The 20,480-nt window shown below is 41.7% G+C and overlaps 1 protein-coding gene across 12 annotated transcripts in view; it reads right to left on the bottom strand.

The window, feature by feature from the left end:
• Positions 1-20,480, bottom strand: part of MTSS1 (MTSS I-BAR domain containing 1) — a 126,043-nt gene that overhangs the window by 9,814 nt on the left and 95,749 nt on the right. For 5 of the 12 annotated variants that reach the window (XM_064706667.1, XM_064706674.1, XM_064706672.1 and 2 more), the window contains 5 exons: positions 16,265-16,276; positions 10,943-11,100; positions 9,617-9,724; positions 8,585-8,682; positions 6,405-6,615 (listed from right to left, as the gene is read on the bottom strand). In XM_064706667.1, the coding sequence (XP_064562737.1) occupies positions 6,405-6,615; positions 8,585-8,682; positions 9,617-9,724; positions 10,943-11,100; positions 16,265-16,276 (587 nt within the window). The remainder of the gene's footprint in view (positions 1-6,404; positions 6,616-8,584; positions 8,683-9,616; positions 9,725-10,942; positions 11,101-16,264; positions 16,277-20,480) is intronic. The other 7 variants (XM_064706675.1, XM_064706677.1, XM_064706668.1 and 4 more) reach the window with 2 other exon arrangements.

Below are 20,480 nucleotides of genomic sequence, written 5' to 3' on the forward strand. Positions count from 1 at the left end.
AGTGGAACTTGTCACATTCTTGATTTAATGCAACTCCTTTTACAGGAAAAAAGCCTCTAAAAATAAGAATACTGATGAAGATGAGCTGCAGTTGACTCTGCCATCAGTCATAACCATGGAGATGAGACTATTGCCTCTATCCCTAGAGAAAAATACATCATAGAAAACTAGCTTTTACACTAAACTCCAGAGTTCTGCCTGACATTCCAGGTACCTCAGCGAAAGAAGCCTCAGGAGAATACTCACACTACTGTTATGATTTAACCAGGAAAAAAAAAAAAAACAAGACAGAAAAATGCAATTACAGAAAATACTTTCTGAAACCTCCTACTTATGGCCTGAATGACCCTCCAGGGTCTGCATGCTCTGCACATGGCAGGAGAGATAGGAAGAGTCCGAGTGCCAAGCATGGCATCTCCCATGCTACCTTGTTTTCTACAGATGCCACAGGGGCAATAAGTAAGAATCTGGAGTTCACATTTAATACACTATTTGTGTTTATAAGACAGAAATTTCACAATGTTTTTTAAAGTAATGGTAGAGAGAGCTCATAAATGAGATTTATTACCAACAAAGATGCTTTTAAAAAGGTCAAAAATGCAGATTCTGAAGATGCAAAGTATTGGCAGAAAAAAAGACTGGATTTGGTGATCTTATTTTTGCAATAAAATTATTCCTCCAAAGTGAAAAAAAGATGACAAAAAGGACTCTCCCACTAATTCAGTGTGTCCATTTTCAGCAAGAAAAGCTGGACAGAGGCTGAACCAAGATGCCATGGGGAAAACATCCTGGAAGCTGATGGAAATGCAAGAGATGGTGGTGCAGAAACAGGGTTCCCTCATCTTCAGAAACTTGCAAGACACAGAGAAAGGGAATCTCTGGTCTTGCTAAAAAAGGATTCCAACAATGGAGGGGGAGGCAGAAGAATACTGAACTCCTGAAGGAAAAGCATAAGGAAAACATGACTGGCAGCAGGTTAAAGGATTCTTGGATCAGACTGGAGAGCCAGTCCTGAATGGCTGCACCCAGGTGTGGGAAACACAGACTTCCCTTCTTACCATAAAGTACATGAGGGGCTGAAAACAGAAACTGCACAACTGCTGCTGTGTGGTAGTGTGTTGTTAAGTTTCTTGTGTTATTCCCCCAATTTATGTATTGTTCTCCCCTATTATGTGTAAAATGGTTTCGTTCTCCCAGTTTTTCCCGCCACTGCTAGCCTGTCAGCTAAGTTGCTATAGCAACTGCTATTCATAGTTGCCGATATATAATTGCTTCTCCCCTGGTTTCCCTTATAAGTGAAAGTTGTTTCCTCCCTGTCCAGTCAATCACTCCCTTCCTCCTCCCAGGTTTCGAGAACCTTCTCCTCTCTAGAGATGGTGGTTGGCTGGGGTCCCAGGACACCTCCTTTACCTTTTGATTATTGGTCTCCATGGAGTGTCAGTTCTGTGAAGTTCATCCCCTCACCTTTCCTGATTGGCTCTGTCTGTACCCACCCCCTTGCTTTATAATCCTGTTTTCACGCCCTTTGAAAAAAACTTTTTCCCGGATGGTTTCCCGGTGTTTTGAATGCGGCATCACCGTCAATAAACCGATGTTTAACCCCCGGGAAGTGGTCAGTTCCGTTCCTCTCCTATACCAGCGAGGTACGCCAGTCCGCAGCCAGCACAGCCCGAGGCCATCAGACGCCGGAAGGGTGCTGGCCAGGAATTGCAGAGGGGCGTCGGCCTTTCGCCCTCAGCTGGTCGGATTCTGAACTTCGGGCCACATACGTTCATCTCTGCACTGCTGGGGCAAGGAGCCTCCAGACTTTGGAGTGCTTGTTCAGGATGGACAAGCCTTGGCACACCCTCTCCTGGGAGCACACACACAGGGCAGAGCAATTTCTACTCCCCAGCCCATGCTGTGAGAAATCTGACTATCAGACCTTTTTCACCTTGCTTTAGTAGATTCCTTTTTTAAAATGACTGTTTTGTTGGAATAATTTTTTAAATCAGTTCTTCCATTTTAGCTGGTTTTTTCCCACAGCTGCAATAATGGCAGTTCTGCTCTGTTCTAAAATTATCTCTTCTGAGGGAAAGCTTAAAATTAACAGTATAAAGCTAAACTTTATGCTCTGCAGTGACAAGCACGGCCCCAAATGTACATTTGTACAAGCGTGGCTTGGTCTCTGGTCTCTCAGATAAGCCATGGATAGTGTCCCACTGCTTGGTGTGGTGTGTATAAGTGCCAGCAGGAATATAAAATAAAGATTTTCTGAGCTACTGGACTGTACAATTTTATTTTCCATCTGCTGTCCTACTAACCTATAAAAGGACCATGGTTATCTTGGATTACTTGCATCCTTTGTTTGCTATGTTTTCACTCAACCATGGCATTGCTTTCTTAACCCTCTCTCATTCTCAAACAGGAGACAGAGATTCCTGGACAAGAGTTTCCAAGGAGACCAAATCCCAATGATGAGCGTGGTCCAGTGTCCCTCTAGAGCCAGTGGAAGATGGGCTCAGCTACTTTTAGAAAAGCTCTGGATACTGACTCAAGGTCACCTCCTGAATTTGTCTAATTTCCAGGAATCTGCCTCTGCTGACTCTAGATAAATATCTCTGTATTTATCTTTCTAGTCAGGGACAAACTATTGTAAAGCAACTTAGAAAAGGAATTTTAGAAGAAACAAATATCTGGTGATAAGTTATAGATGTGTTTCAGTTTGAACTTGATTTTTGGTTCTTGTTTTGTTTGTTTGCTTTTGGTGGTTTTTTTTTTGTTCTGTTTTGGGGTTTCTTTTAAGGTCTGATTAGGAAGCATTTCTTAATTTAAATGGAAAACTGAACAGCTGTAACAATATATTTCCCCTATTCTAACTTGCAGCTATTTCAAGCAATGGAATCTACTCAAAAGCAGACTCTTTCCAGCTTTATAACCTGTACATGCAGAAGCAACTTCACATCCAGTTTCCCTCTACTTCACTGTTAAGGGAAAGTGCTTTCCAGATCATTCTAACAATTAAGACTTATCTCTCTGCTGTCTGACATCACATCAACATTTTTATCTTCATCTGCTTCTTTCTCTCCCTTTGCTTTCATCTCCATGCAGTCACAAGGAGCCTGTAAAATCCAACTTTGTAAGTGCTTCCCCACATGTTCACTTCAAATCCAGTGGATCCAATTATTATCATGCCCTGGATCAAACATCACTGTACTCCTATCACACTATGTGATCTCAGACACTCCCAGCCCTCAGTTTGTCTACACACAGGGCAAGGTGTGGGTTTAGCAGCAGCAGCCCATCCAGTGCCCATCCAGGAGCCACTCTGTGCTTCCAGCAGCTCTGCCAGAAGGGCTCTGTACGAGGTCCCTGTGTGTCATGGGCAGTGCTGGCCATGCCTGACCTTACACCTGGCATTTAAAGAAACTGTTCCACTCCAGAAAGAGACCTGTGATGCTTTTCCAGCTGTTCAACTACACCCAAATGTGCCCCTTTAATGAGGATTAAAGCCTTTTACAGTGACCTTCCCTCATGTACAGCCATGTGCTACAGGCTAACACTTTTACTCCCAGCAACTGCAGAGAGGTGCTGCTCACACACCAGTGAAAGAGCAGTCTGGTTTTGCAATTGCTCCTTTTCCTATCCTCTCTGCTAAGTGTGGTAACAGTAAACACTTACTGCTCTTACTACCAACTACAGGCTGGAAAGCAATCTTCATTTTGTCAGACATCTCTCCTCTGGTATGGTCTGTATCTTGTTTCAATCTCCAGTTACTCTTTGTTTGAGATTCCCACCAACTCCCCATCCCCCTCCTGTGATTTTGAGGAAATTCAATTTAGTTTTCAGTGACACTTGCTTGCCTAAAATATAGGCAAGCTTATATACATAACAGCTTCACAGAACTCATATATTCACATTCCTATAATATGGAATTATACATGGCCCCCTTCTATTTTTTTTTCTAAAATTCATTATTAAATGAAAAAAGGCTTTGTTGATCCAACATATGCCACAGCATGTAGGTAGCAAACACCATCAAAGTGTCCACCTGCACAAAATATACAGCTTTTATCCTCCCTTGCTCGTTCCAGAGCTTGCTTTTCTGCCTTCTCAGTGTCACTACCAGAAACAATGTCATCAGTGCTTGAGACAGAGCAGCAGCCTCCTCCCACCCAGCACCAAGCACAGCCCCAGGAGATCTGTCAGTTGGTTAGAGACACACAACACGGGTGATGCTGCCCACTGAACAGCTCCTGCTCAGCTCACAGTCACCTGTCAGCACAACACACACACTTTACTTAGTGCTGAACATACAAAGCAAGACACTTAAGCAAAGATGAAGCAGCCAGGCAATGATCTGTTACCTTTTCCTCTGTGTAAAGGTAAACAGAGCCAGAGACATACAGAGCACATACCTATTTGTTATACCAACACACTACACTTGTCACACTGCTGCAGCCTTCTACAGCTCATGAAAAGCTCAAGGGATGCTTGGATCAGTTTGCAACCTTATGGAGAGTTTCTAAAATGAAGTGAAAGCATATGAACTTAGCTGGTGTAAATCAGAGTGACTCCCATCGGCTTTCAGGATGTTCTGCCACCTGACACCAGCCTAAGTTCTCTCCTCTGCTTAACAGGGGAATTTGCAAAGAGAGGTGTTGGTTTTTTTCATGCTAAGAGCAATTGCAAATTTACATCCTTGTCTGCAAACACAGCATCATCATGTGGATTACTGCCCTTTTATGCAGGTGCAGTGGATACTATGAAAACCAAAGATGATGCTAGCATGTGCAACTGATGTATGTATCTTAAAAGTCAACTTCCTTACCTTGTTACTATTCCAGTTTACTTTATTATTGCTCATTTACTTTTTTGCATTTCACTTAGGTTAGCCATAGCCAATCTAAACAAAACATTCATTTTATTAGTGTGCACAAAGTTCTTCAGGATGTCATCTATAAAAAAAAAGCTGCTGTGTCCAGACTGGGGACAGAAGAGGTATCATTTGAAAAGAAAGCATTTCTATTAAAATGAAAGAAGGAAATAAATTTTAAAACCATTGAGTTTCCCTTGAGAAAGTGTTCCAAGCCTAAATGAACCAGTGATCTTTTGGATGATACTTTAAAAATTTCCCTAAGGGTACTACTTAGTAAATGTTCTGCAAAAGGCAAAGGTCTGTGTGCTATCAAAGGTGGTCTAGGGCAGTTTCCATGGGCAGGTGACACTTGATAACCACTAACACTTGCTGACTATGAGGATTAACACTCCCCAACCATGCCTAAAACTACCTACTCCCCAACATGTAAAAAGGAGTGCAACTACATTTTTGAAGTAAAAGACAGTTTTTATCCAGTGACCTTAAGGTGCATTAAAGTAAGTAATACTCAACAAGGATGAGTATTTTCATTTTCAATTTGTAGGTAAAATTTTCAAGGGGATTTATAATGTGAGAAGGCAATTCAGCCTTGATTAAAATATTACAGTTGCTGTATGATTTCTTAAAAAAACCCCTCAAAAAACAGCAAAGAGATTTCAGGTGTTGAAAGATACAGGCCACAGAGCATTGCAAATCTCTGCCTGCAGATGGCCAGTGAGATTTTAGAGGAAGGATGCCATGAACAAACAGTAGCAGTTTCCTTCTGCAGATCCAAAAATGCTCAGGGAAGTTTGCTTATATTTGTAGGGAAATCCTCTCTGTGACTGGCTTCAGGATGTTATAATATATGACTACACAAAAACTCATTTCTTATGAGTTTCATAAACAATTGATAACACCTCCCTTTTTCATGCAGAAACCTCATTTCTGCAAGGTCCTCAACTGAGAGTCCAAAATTCAAGTCTATCCACAGAAATGGGTGTCATAAAAAATGGCAAAACAAATTCCATATGATAATGTTGGCAGCATTTAGAGTATCCCAGACCCATTGCAGAGGAGGAATTAAAGAAGTCTCTCTAATGCCAAAGGCATCAGTATTATGGGTGTCAAAAGGATGTTCTGGCATCAATATTTGCCCATTAAACAACAAAGAGCCACCAGATGTTAACCACTTGCAACCTGTGCAGGATATTAACTGGTAAATTCAGTGAGTAAAGTGAATATTATTCCCTCATATAAGGTGGGTCCTTCTTGCTCTTGGTTGTCTGTATTTATCTCAAAGTTTGGCATCTAGGCTCCCTCCAGGACCAGAGGGAAAATTGTACAGCCCAGAAAGGACTCATCCCTTTTATGCCAGAGCAGCTTAAATCACTCCAGCTAGAGGCCCAACTTTTGGATAAATGAAATGCACTGAGACAACCCTTACCCTCAACGTTTAAACTGACTCCAGGTAGCCCAAAACCACACCAGCTCCTTTTCCTGAAAGGTGAGCTGAGTTAGAGAGTCCAGCTCACACTCAGGACTGTGTTCTCATGCTTGCACGTACCTGGTTAGGTGCCTCTGGTGGCATGGGGGATGGCGATTTGGACTGGAAAGCATCCTGGGACATGAATCCAGAATCATGGGAGGACACACTGGACAGCCTCATGGGTGCCTGCTGAGGCAGATTGGAGCTGCGATAGCGATAGTGTGAACTAGGTGAGTGCGAGTGCGAGCCACTGGAGCGGGAATCACTACTGTTAACGCTGTTCAGACTGCTGTGAGAGACAAAAGGAACACAGAAAGGAAAGGGGAGAGGAAAGGACACAAGGGTGGGGTGGGGAGAGACCCATATACAGTACAATTAACATTCCACATGTCTCTAGCAACAGGCAGCATAAACCGGAAAAGAAAAATGTTGACAAATTAAATATATATATATATATATATATATGCACATATATATCAGTGAAGAACCATAAGCAGCTGCAGTATCCCTGGTGACCAGACAGAAAATGGCATTTTATCTTGAGTGTCATTCAAACGATCAAATCTTGACTACTCAGACTTCAAACTCAGGTTAGGGATGAAGGAGTTGCTACATGGCCTCCCTGAGCACGGCACTTGCTCAGAAAGTGTCTGCTGATGGTTCTCTCCTATTTCTGACTCACAGCTGGACCAGACTGTCAGTGGGATTTCTAGCAGGGGGACCAAAGACACTGGAGTTCATCTAAAAGTCTGCCTCTGGGCATGCTGCTGCAGACAGCCAGCAGGACAGTGTGAGACTTCTGAAAGCATCACCAAACCCCCACACTCCGGAGTACCTGGGACACGTTTTGCTCACTTGAAGGCTTCCAACCAGATAAAAACACATGACAGCACATGGAGTGAAGCCAAGCCACTGGGTATGGAGCTTTAGTCAGTAACAAGGACAACCAGAGAATGAAACCCCAAAATTAATATCCATTAAAACAAACCAAAGTGATTTTTCAAAGGAAGAGACTGATTTTTAATCCTCAGAATCCACACATGCCAGCCACAATGTGGGAGCTTGGGAATTTCCTGCTGGGGTGGCAGAGCAGGACTAGCAGGATGCACCAATCCGATGGCAGCTCCCTGCTGCACTGGCAGCAGCCTGGCCTGAGGATGGCTCTAAAGGATGCTCAGGTGAGGCTGCATCTCCTGTGCACCAACACCACCTACACACACCCTGCAAGTCAGCAGGGAGCAGAGCAGGAGGAGCTCTGCTTTGTTTTATCCACACACATCACTCTGTGACATACAAGTTTTACCATACAAGAAGATGAATTTGATTAGGAAGAGATGATGAATTTTTGGGGTTTTTTTGCCATTTTCTTTTATACCTTCAGGATATTGCATCTTTAAGCCTGTGCTCATTGCTCTAAATATACACATTTTCACATATATATATATAAAATACTGACTTTTTTATATATATCTGCATGCAGAGACAAGTAGGTGCATAGAAGTCGTGTTCACTTGCTCTGACATGCTGTAGGTAACTTTGCTCATACACAGGGAACCTGCAGTACATAGCTCATAAAGCAAACTGAAAGGTCATCATCTGAGAGCAGCTGGAGAGGTGTTGAGCAGAATACACAACAGGGGATCTTCCTTTTCAGTAAAAGGAAAGAGTAAATGTGGACACCAGGATATGGGGGCAACATGCTAATAAACTGTTTTATGAGAGAAAACAGTTTTTACAGAGAAAGCATAGACAGAATCCAGTGTTTCAACATATTTCAGGACAGCATTAGACAGCATTAAACAGTCAAAAAAACTTGTATCAAAAAAGCATTTCCATCTACCAGATTGATAGGGCAATTGTCAAGGATGTTTTTCCCCTTTTCAAATAGTTTAACTTACTGATTAGTAACAGCTACTTAGAATAATCTAAAAAGTCATCACATGAAAAACAGAAAAGGAAATTATGAATGGACAATCTCAAGAGTTTAGATCAGTACAATCTGCTCTTTGATCCAAAGTGGATTCAAGAGAACTGAATCAAAAGCATCTTCAAGTTGTGTTGAGTTCAAAAGTTGTTCAGTCATGCCCATCCTTTTTAATATTCCCAGCACATACTTAAATGAGTAAAGACCATGAGGGACTGTTGCACTAAGACTTGCTATTTAAGATTTACGAATGTATACAAATCCATTCCACAGTCTGAACTTGCCTTCCTTTGCCCTCAAACAGGTTAAAAATACATATTACCAATTGACTTACCTGCAAACACTAGATTTTCTGGACATTGTAGTACTGGGAGAGGATGGAGGAGTCTGGTAAGACCAGCTGTAATCAGAACCTTTCAAATCTAAAATTACCTGATGAAAGATAATCAATAGCATCAAGGATGTGGAAAAAAATTCACCCTATTAAAAGAAAGCATCTGATTGTCATACAGCATTCATCCCTGCCACAAACTTTCAGTGCCAATTGAGTCTCAGTTCCCTTCCAAAATTATGCTGTATCACACAGGTGAGTCAGTTTCATCCTTGGCTTTCCTGCTATTAGCATACTTCAACACTAAGGCTGCCACCACAGAAAGAAAGTTCAGATCTGAATGAAAAAAAAAACTTTTAGAAAGTAAATTGGAGATTTATTTTTTGCATTAAGGAAGCTTTCCTGGTTTTTGTTTCTTTTGTTTTGTTTGTTTTGACTTAAAAAAATTATTACAGCCTTTGAGCTGAAGTACTGTATTCAGTATTCAACCACAACACAGCTTTACACTTCTAGGTCAATGATAAGGTGATTACAAAGAATGACAAAAAAGCTGAGTTCCCACAGCAGGATTGCAGACAAATGTCCTGTTTGGACTCATTTAATGACACACATTTTCCTATGCATTTTAAGGACAGCATGGAAAAATGCTCAAATGTTAGACTCCATCAAGCTTCACAAGCCCAGCAAGTTTGTGACTACAAAAACACAGGGGTGCTCAAACATAGGGCAAGGAGATGACACTCATTTCTCAAACACTCTCCACAGAAATTGGGCATCTTCATACCCCTCAAAGTGTTACTGCTATTACTTCACTCTGGTCTCACCAAATATTTTAGGGGCACTCAGCCCCTGAAAACAAATTGTCACAACAAGATAGTTTTTTTTCTAAATTTCTCACGTTAAAAATGACCTTGCTGCTGAAAAGCTTCTACAAAGCATCACATTAAACCACTAAGCACTAGTTGTCAATACTCCTCACAACACAAAAGTGGTGCAAGCCACAAATAAAATGTTTTTCAGATAACAAGATCTAACCTGTTCACTTGAGGATGGCAATTTGTGTGGATCCATGGTGAGACTTTTCAGGTCATCTGATATGGTTTGCAAGTGGGTTATTTCTCCTAGCATTGATATTTCTTCTTCCTGAAAAGAAAAGCAAGCCAGGCTAACCACAGTCTTGGTTTCAAAAATCACACCTGTACCACAATATATGACCTTCATCATTTTGCTGATGACTGTGGGGATGCCCAGTGGTAATTATGAAAAGTTGAAAATATTAATTTAGAGTTTTGTAACTACTTTAAGATTGCTATAAATTCAAAGGCCCAGAAATTTTTTCCTCTCATCTACAAGATAAATAAGTCTCAGCCTTCTTCATGTGACATCTTCAGAAAAAGAGTATCAGTTTTGCTGCACTTGACAAATACCTACTGCTCCATGTACACTCATTAATGTGTCCTAGCAATTTTAAGCTTGAGTGTAAATAGGGGTTAAACTCATAGTTTTTGATAGTTAAGTTAAAAGCATTATACAAGTAGAGAGCATTAATACATCTATGATTGATTCTGGCTGAAATTCCTTTGACAGCTAACTCAGATGATGATTCCCATACTGTAAACTACCACAATAATGCCTTAGCTACCATTTCTTCCAGGTCCTCTGAGTCTGGAATTCACCTCCTCCTGCTCAGCCATGACTTTTCTAATTCTCTAACAATGGTTTTCTGTTGAGACTGATGCTCTTTATAAACAAGCACTGGGAACATTTCCCAGTGGGTTGGTGACCCTTCAGAAATGCACCTCGCTTGCACAAAGCCATGAACAATTCCTTGACAGGCTTCAGACTACCTGAAATGATGAAAATTTACCAAAACCTTTCCAATGAACTAAAAAACTGTCATGTAGAAGGAAAGGAGTTATCAGAAAACTGCATGGAAGCAGCCTGCAATTTGTCAGATAATGTCATTATATACCCAGGGGAGGTCTTGAAACATTTATCAGTCCTAGCACTGGAGTAGGAGTAAGGAGGATTTATATTAAAATGTGATGTTAAGAAGGAAAGCAGTGGAAAAAGCTGGATTTGCAATGTCTCAGGCTGGAATGCATAAAGAACACAAACTGACTTCAGCCTTTGTTTACCCATCAGACACCTTGAAGGTGTTCAGTGTTTTCCATTGCTGAATCACTCCAAGCACCTACAAGAAAGGCCCCAGCTCTCACCACTTGCTAGACAGAGAGAGATACAGGCTGCATTTTGGCTCTAGAAATTAATTCTTAAGACACAATGAGATACTCTCTTCAGAGGCTTCTGGCCACTTATCTAATCTGTGCATTGTACTGAGTGCAAACGAAGAGCTCTTACGATCACAGGGCGCAGCATGGAGATGAAAGCGCAGAATCGGCCGCGCTCCTCGATCAGAGCTTTCCTGACAGCTTGCTTCTCGGTCTCCTCAAGCAGCAGGTACTTATCATTGACGTCTTGTAAAGCACTATCCAGCTGGGGCTGAATGTCACCCCGTCCTGTATGCAGGAAACAATCAAGAGCACATATTGTCAAAACTGTGCCTCTCCAGAGAAGATGACATTATTTTCAGCCAGCGCTGCTGCTGGATTGTGCTTTTGCAATTTGAGCCTCAACCAGCATTTTCCCTTAATTCAAATCAATAAGGATGTTTACCCCTCAATTAAATCAAGCATTTCAAAGCATTTATTTTTTTCCCTTTTGCACAGAACAGAAATCCAGCTCAATTCAAAAGGTTTCAACAAGCCAAAGACAGCATTTTAAATAAGGACTTTATCAGAGCATTAGCTGTAGCAACACATCTTTCACATCATCCTTGCTGAAAACCAATATCTTACTAACTGGGAGAGTATAAATCACTAGCCCAGGTGTACTCCTCTGGCTTCTTGCTTTTGTGCCTAACAAGGTCCTAGTGAGAATTTTGTGGAGCCACTAAATGAATGAATCAATCTCCTATACAAAATGCTACAATGGACATGGATCATTGCACCACTGGGTTCAAGTACTCTGCACAAACCAACTGCTGAAACCATTTTCTTCCTTCCAGAGTCCAAACTAAACCAAACCTCTCTACATAGGTTATATATATACATATATTTTTGACACATATGTGTATATATATATATATATATATATATCTCCAATATATGTCATGGATACAATTGAATTCCAATGTTTTGCAATAAAAAGCTTCACTGTACTAATTACAGACAACTCATAATACCAAAACTTCCTGTGACAGCTAAGTACCTTATTCTGTGCTGACTGCTTATGCTGCATCGTGCCAAAAAAATATTCCTCTAGGAATTAAGAGCTGCTGCTTAGATATACTATAACCAATAATGTTGCAGTTGCAAGATGTTTTCATGCACCTTACACTCCTAAATATTTTAAAGGACCTCAGTTGTATAAATTTGTTGCAAATCTCCCAGAAATGCCATCACATGCAATTTCACTACCAGGAAGACAACACTGAAAAAATGGTGGGTGAGTTACAAGCAGCTACCCAAAATCAATTTTTTGGATGATAACCTTTCTGCACAGAGGATTTAAAGCTATGAGCAAGAGGAAAAAAGTCTCTTCACATGTGTAGCACACAATGCAGATGACTCAATGTCAGGCTTTAAAAGGAAAAACCTTAGCCTTACTATTATATGTATTTCCTTAATACTCCAGAGCAAGGCAAAGTCAACAACCTCCCTGCACTGAGCTGCAAGAAAAGAGAGCAGCGATGCAAGCAAAGAGAATCACACTGGCTTAGCAGAAATACAGGCTGGATACATCCAAATCTCCTCTGCAGAGTTAGACATAGTTCAGACAAAATGCACTGACACCCACATGCAGAGCTCTGCAATGGATCTTGGAAGAATCACATGCAGTGCAACATGGACACGGCCACTGCCAAGGCCACTGGTACCAAACCTCAGCAGTGTCTGATCCTGCAGGTCAGTCTGGCTGCTCTAATGTGGTCATGAAACTCACTTACTTGGAAGTAAACTTTAAGAAGAACAGAGTCTGAAGATCCTCTGCTTCCTCCATCAAAATCAGCATCTACCAGAATTAAGTTACAGCAGAGCTTTGGGTACCTCCCTGAAGGTCCTGTGCCTTTTTGTCCATCACCCTCAGCAGACAAACTGGGCCTTCTGCTTCAAGACCACTCTGTACATTTCAGGCCTTCCCCATACTCTGCCATCAGATGCAGTGCTTACACATTTCATACTTCTCTGAAGATGTTCTTTCAAATTCTTTAGGTAACAGAAACTTGCATCATTGCTCAGGCCCTATCTGAGTGCTGTCTGGAATTACAGTGGGTAAAATAACTACCTGTTGTTCAAGCCTAGATAGTGGCTCACTACCATGGATGTTACCAAGTGCAAAATATATTAGCTGCAAACTAAAGGAAACACTCATTAGTTTGGCTCTGGAGAACTGCTATAAACATTCAGCTGCTCCACGACAATCATGCACATAATGCAGTAAATCCTTTTTAAATGTATTTAGCTATGCAGTGAGAACACACACATTTAAAAAGCAATTGGACATAACTGACAAAGTGGGTTCAATTATATCGAACTTTGGTACTTTCTGTGGACCTTAGATTTGGGCAGGACATCTTGAACCAGAGAAACAAGAGCAGCCAAAAACCTGGGGCAAGAATAAACCTCATTTGCACCTGTGTAATTCACTAAATTCAACAAAGTTATGAGGATAATGTTCCTATGTTCATAATAATGCTGGTGTAAAAAGCATGGTTAAAGCATGTGTAAAACTGCACCACTCTCCAACTTCCTCTGCACCTCTACAAAATTCTCATTTTATTTCTTCCAGTGAGTCAGTACAGTAACAGACACACAGCTTCCCACCAGGATTTTCACAGACCCATTTTTATGCTCAGGGGCATTTGGGCAGTCTGTGAAAACACAGAAGCTGTCTCAGGAACAATTCAGAGCAGGAAACAAGCTTAGGTGAATCATTTAGATGAAGCTCTGAAGTCAGATGTTTACAGATGAATACAGCTCTCTCCTGGCGACTTCTCATAACTCATCTTTTAGGAGGAGGAGGAAAGCTTTATCAACACCCTTTGAAAGCTCCACAATGCAGACATCAATCTAGCACGTCTTCTGAAAGCAGGCAGAGCTTTTCCCACTCCCTGAATCGCCAGCTGCACTCAGCTCAGGAAATCTGAGGGATGAGATCTGTGCCTAATTGAAGCAGTTTCCTTTGCTAAGCAGAGCAGAGCACATCCCCACAGCAGCACAGCAAAGGTGTGAGGGTCACTGCTGACCACCTCTGCTCCTCAGACACCCTGGGTCTCCACTGATCTGAATCTGCTCCTTATCTCAGAAGGGAATATTGACCACTGGAGAGCAATGCAGCTCTTTTCCCCCTTGAACAACAAGGAGAAGGTTAATTGGCCAAAGCAGTATTTTTGATTGCAGTATTTTTGCTGTGGTCACAAAGCACACTTTAATGAGGAACATCAGCAAGTGATTATTTCCTCCAGCCCACATTCTCTGGCCTTTAGGTTATGCATTCCAAAACACTTCCAAACCAACACAACTACCACAATGGCATAAGATAGGTCCAGAAGAGTGTATCATGCAGCAGCTGTGGAAGTGCACCTGAAAGGACACTCCTACCCCAGCTGCAGGCAGGTTTGAGTGACCCACCACAGCAATCAGCAACAGCAATGGTCAAAAGCATCCAATGTAGCCACAGGTCACTGGTCTGCACCAGCCTGACATGAAAAGGAGGTAGGGATGGCTCTGCAGTGTGTCCAACTGCACCCAAGAACAAGTCAACAACCTGAACACTGAGGAGGAATTCAAATCCAGCCTCTCTCAAAGAGCAGCTCTGGTGATGCAGAGAGGAGCACAAATGCAAGACCAGAAGTTGTGGACTGAATTCCCCAACAACACCATGCTCCAGCAGCCTGGTGACCAGCAGCTGGACACAGGCAAGTGACAGCTCATCATGTGCAGGGGCTGAACTGCTCATCAAAAGTAACATGGATCTGCTGCTACTTCAAGTAGTCAAACAGTCCCAATGTCATCCTCACAGCAGGTGCTTTACATCATTACCGTGACATGCAAGGGCTTTAAAGGACCAACATGCAACAGAACTTGCATTTTACAGTGTTTTGTGTGAATCCTGGCTAAAAGCCTCATGCAATTTCTTAAATAACTATTGTTCAAAAAAAACTTTAGTGAAGGAAAAATATTAGGAAAAAAGGAAAAGGCAAATCCAATTTTCAACCCAATTTCATGTCTATATTTTATAGGACATACTAGCAAAACTCTCAGCAACACCAAATAATTTTTAAATTCTCCCTGTGGAAGTTGGACTGGTGAAGTTACTGCTGTTATTGACAATGCAATGCAGCAAATATTGGTGAAATTACTGCTTTCCATGTCCTCACAGAAAGACACTTTTTAAAGCATCTGCACAGAACCTGAATGTTCAATACTGGACACTTGACAGAGTGACAGAATTTGCATGAGACAATGCTGAGTACACCTCTACTTGTACAATCAAAGTAGGCTCCATGGCAGTCATTCCCAAACCATCCTCTTTACAAGAGCACACCTGCTCCAGCTGCCAGAATGAAAAACCTCCTTTAAGTTCTGCACAGGAAAGCAAACAAATGAACTAATATGGACCTGTGCTGAGAACATACGAATTCCGCCACGATAAACCTCATAACTGGGTTTAACCTCAGACTCCTTCAGAAACCAAATCCCAGTCTTTCTTTTGGCTACTGGAGATCTGAGTCAGCTGCTCATGTTCAAAAGTGCCAAGTTCTGCCTTAACAGAAAAGCTACAATTTGCCAAATGGCATTTCTAGATTGAATTACAAACCAGGAAAACCATAATGTGTGGTTTCAAAAAATGGGGACAGGCAGCAGCCTCAATAAGGTCCAGGAGCCCAGTGGAGGCACCTTGTTTGAGAGCTTGCTGATTTAATCAATTCAGGCTTCTCCCAAAAGCAACACTTACATCACTACATTTACAAGTGCAGGTAGGAGTCCTTTGCTCAGATTCAGAAACACCATGCTTCATTCACAATGGGATCCAAGGCAACTACTTTAAATTTGCAATACAGCTGAAACAGCATCCCAATTTAAACATATCTGAGATGTGATCAGGCAACAGGAGACAACTGTGATGCTGAATTCCAACCCTTTCCCCAGCATGAAGTAAACAGAGTGATTTGTTATCTATCAGGTAAGAAAGGTGCATGCGATTTTCATAAAAAGGGAATCTGGATCACAGGTTACAAAGACCAACATTAAGGACTTCAGGCTCTAGACTTTAAAAGTCATATTAACAATAAGATACTCAATTATTTGAACATCACCTTGATGACATGTCTATTCCATTTAACTTCTCTCCCAGCTATGACAAGATTTATCTGTCCATGTTATCCCTTTCTAAAATAAACCAGAGGTTTATCTACAATACTGGTTTTCTTCTTTTTCAGTGTTCCAATTAGATGTCAAAAGAAATAAATCAAAAGATGGTTTGTTCATCAAGATTAGGCAATATTTTAGTTGCATTAGAAATTAAAGTCTAGGCAGTTAGTGGAGATCAGACACCATAAAGAGGCCACAGCAAGGGCTACAATAAACCAGCCACCAGGGTCACAGCATGGCACAGACTTACCCAGAGCCTCAGCTGGCAGGCAGGTGCGCATGGTGAGAAATTGCAGGACACAAAATTGACACAGAAAGGAAAATAAAAAAAGTCAAACTGGTATTCCAGCATTCCTAGAATTTAGACATTATCATCAGCGCCAAGACAAGAGAGTGAGCAGTTTGGACTAGAGGATTTTGACTTCTTCCATTGCTGATAAAGACAAACGCATTAGTTTTACATCCTGGTGAGCTGTTGCAAATTAAACCCCTGGTTATTTACCACAGTTTTATTTAATGAGACTTAAACCAGTTTAGACTCCTCAGTGAGAAGATGTAAACCTGTGCTTCAGAGAAAGTGCACAACACAGATAACCAGTCCCTGGTCAAGTGGCACAAATCATTCCCTCCCAGGGAAGAGGGAACTCAAACCTGCACAACTCTAGAGGGGTGCTGTGTGAGTAAACCACAGCACTTTTTGATGTTCTCTACTGCAATTACATTTACAGATTGTTAATTAAATGAAAACCTAATTGCTGATGCAATGTGGAAGAACGTCAAAAAGATTAACTATGATATGTGTATTTTAATTTACAAACTTTATATAATAAAATTTTGCAATAAAAGTGGCTTGCTGTCAAAAAAGAGGGGAACTATCAAGAGGCCTTCAAAACTCAAGGAACGAAAGTAAATTGAAGAAATGTCTTCAATCGCTGATTTAGCAACATGTCTTCACTGCATTTTTTTAACGGAGAGCTCACATTATAAGCTTGCAGGGGGAAAAACCCTAAAAAAACCCAAAACACACCAAAAAGCCCTGCAGGCACCATGGCCTCATTCACACAGGATTTTTTTCCCGCAACAGAGAAGGATAATTTGCTCATTAACTTCCCTCCTTCTGAGCTGCATCTCATTGACTCCACAGAGTTTTGGCTCTCACTTCAGTCATGGTGCCACACTTGATCAAGTTAGAGGATGAGGCTCCCTCCTGGGGAGGAAGGCTCTGGCCAGGGATTCTCCCTCTCCAGCCTGCCACTCCAGATGGGGAAGTGCCATGTACAGGAAGAGTGCAAAGTGCTTGAATGAGAAGGTCAGCACTTGCTGTAAGAACTGAGACATTCTTCATTTATAATTGCATTGAAGAGCATTTTAGTTACGCTTTTTTAGTTTAGAGTCATGGGCTTTGCACAACCATCCTTGAGAGCAGTCTAACAATATTACAAAGACCAGAGGGAAAAACATCCTAAAAAGGCTCTAAAACACAAAGACGTCATCTTTGCTAACCAGGAAGCGGAAGAAAAAGCACTTTTGGCAGTATTACAGTAAATTAATAATAATGTTCTACAGTAAATTACAAATCATGTCCTAGTCTCTGAATTCCATTAGAATCACGGAACACTTTCCAAAATGCTGCATACTCAAAAGGAGAGACTGTTAGTTGGAATACTCAGCATTGATGGGAACACAAGAAGAAATGTTGTACTGAATGTTAAGGGAATTCTGCAGAAACTTCTACATGTCTTACAGATAAAACTCAGTTTTCTTATTAACATGTGTTATATTGTTGGGAATGTTACATCTAACAACTTCTTACATATCCACTTGGAGTTAAACATTTTCCTCAAAGCTCAAACAGTGTCACACAAAGAACCTGAAAATGAAACCTACCAGTCATGTTATAGGTAGGACAGAAATCTGTTTATTTATTCATTAATAGGCAAGCTGAAATACAGAAAGTACACCCAATGCACTCCAGATTTTACACACACATTCAGATATATTTTAATTTAATCACTTGATCATTTTTTCTTCAAGAATCATGCATTTTGTTAACCTTCCCAAATGGTTACATGTAGAGCCACAGCTGCTGCCTCTCTCCTGATTCAAAACAGCATCAACAGCCTCTAGCAGCTATGGATCCACTTATGAGGCCCTGAATCAGCAGAGACCTATATTTGGAATTTATTTTAAGTATATGCATAATTATTCTGCTGACTCAGGTTAGCTGGGCTGACTTCTGGTGGCCAATGTTTGTCTGAAAACAAAGAGCAATTTAGGAGATGTCTGCAGTTCTATGCACTACACAACTGCATCTGTTCAGACTGGAGCCAAGTGTCAATGCTGGGGTGGGCAACAAGCCCTAGGGCCTGTTCCCCATGGGAACAAGGGTGAAGGAGGCCTTGAAGAAGAACCTTGAAGATCCCCATGAAATCCTCAGGGACTGCATGGATCTGGGAGGTGCACCAGCATCCTATTTAAGACTACACAGATTTAACTTCAGGTGGATTTTTTTTCCTAATAGTTAAAGACAACAAATAGGGTGAAAATTTTCTCTGTGAGGTCTTTTGAAATGCAAGACCTTCATTTCACAGTTGTGTCACTTTACTAAAAATACCCTAGCAAACTTCCAGAAAGGACCCTGGAGTTCCTTGTGTTTTGTCTGGAAAGCTTGGTGTTTTCCCCATCTCTTCAAGCTTTGGAAACACCCTTATTGCAATGAACACGCTTACTCTGCAAACACCATTTCTAACATATGATCTTAAATGCCCAGCCTGAACTCTGACCTTGGCCACGTGGAACAGGAACAAAGAGACCCCACAGAAGCCATGGAACAGGCAAAGCCCCGTGGATTCAGCCCCCAGAGCTAAGGCAGGGAGCCCAACCTGCAGCACTCCCACCAGGACAAGCCCCACAGCCCATGACCCTCCTTCCTGAACATCCTTTGGATGCAGACAAGGAGCAAGGACCTGCTGAGCAGCATCAGCTGCGAGAGAGCCCTGCAGCCTCAGGGCTGGGGGACACCACTGCCAGGATGGGAACAAGGAAAGGAGAGGCTTCTGTGTGAGCTCCTCCACATGGAGCTGCCCAAAGTAGAAGGAAAACACTTTCCCATAAGGTCAGATGGGAAACAGCAGAATAAGCTTGAAGGACCTTTATAGTAGCATGCACAGTGTTGAAATCCAGAATTCAGCACACATCCCGCTTGCCCACAGGTGATCATAAAGTTAATTCAAAAGTATTTTTACAAGTGCTAGGAAGGGAATGAATTGGTTGTTTTAGAGTTCCCATAGGTGAGTCAGTAACTTCACAGAAAAATCAAAGGGACAGGTTCTGCTTGAGGAAGAACAGAACAAAAAAGTCTGTAAAACAGAGAAACAGGAGAGTTGAAGACACAGGAAGACATTCATGCACTCAGCCACTTGCCTCCAGCACAGTTTTCCCATAGTTCAAGCCTCATTTATGTCCTAAAGCAGAATCACTTCGGCAGCTTTATCATGTTACGAAATAAACCCCTTCTTGATTTTTTTAATCCCTCAGTAGAAGCAAGAGCAACATACCTCACCACACAGGACATTGAACAGATCTGTCAAGATGGGTACACACAAAAACGTTTTCATAACAACATTTGACACTGCAGTCAGACCAAAGCATTATTTCCTCAACAACAAAGAGGAGAAAAGGCATCTGGCCTGTTTTTTTCTTGTAACTTAAGCATTGCTGATAACTTGCAAGAAGGCAGAGAGAACTTCCTCCCATCCCCTCTCTACTCCTGCTGAGGCCAACAGCTTTGGCATTTACACAGCCTTAGGAGCCAAGGCCTCCTCTCCCCAGGGCCATGAGAACAGCTCTCAGCTCCTCAGCAATACTGCAGCTCCTGCTTTTCCTGCACTGGCTGCCTGTGAGCCCTCAGCTCTTCCACCTGCCCCATGCACTCAAACATCCCCTGACTCCCTGTGGTTTTGTGCTCTGGAGCAAACACCATGAGTCTGACAGCAGCTCCCAGAGGGACAGCACAGAAATACAGCACCTTCACCACACCTCCAGAAGAACATCCTAATGGCAAAATTAAGCAAGGGAATTGGATGAAAAAAAAAAAAAAAGAAACAAAACTTCAATCACATCATGGCTGCTACAACAATGGCAAAAGGAGACCTGTTCCACTCCTCACTAAAAGATGTTTAATCCTGAAGGAGGACAAAAACACCAGTTTCCTGACTCTCATCATGAGACTTGCTTCACATTTGAGGAGGGGGATATGAAAGCAGAAAATCCAAGGACCAAGTCTGCTTGCTTTAACCACTGCTAACAAGATGCAGGTAGCACCTGCAGCATGAGAACAGTGGGGTTTTTTTCCAGCAGCTTTTAAGTAATTCTCTTTCCTCTTCACACTTCACAGAAGATGATGTCTCCTCCTTCAATACTGCAGAGTGATTTATTGAACAGTCAGAACAGGATAAAGGGGAGAT

This window comes from Zonotrichia leucophrys, chromosome 2 (genome assembly GCF_028769735.1).
Source record: "Zonotrichia leucophrys gambelii isolate GWCS_2022_RI chromosome 2, RI_Zleu_2.0, whole genome shotgun sequence".
NCBI classification, from domain to species: Eukaryota; Metazoa; Chordata; class Aves; order Passeriformes; family Passerellidae; genus Zonotrichia; species Zonotrichia leucophrys.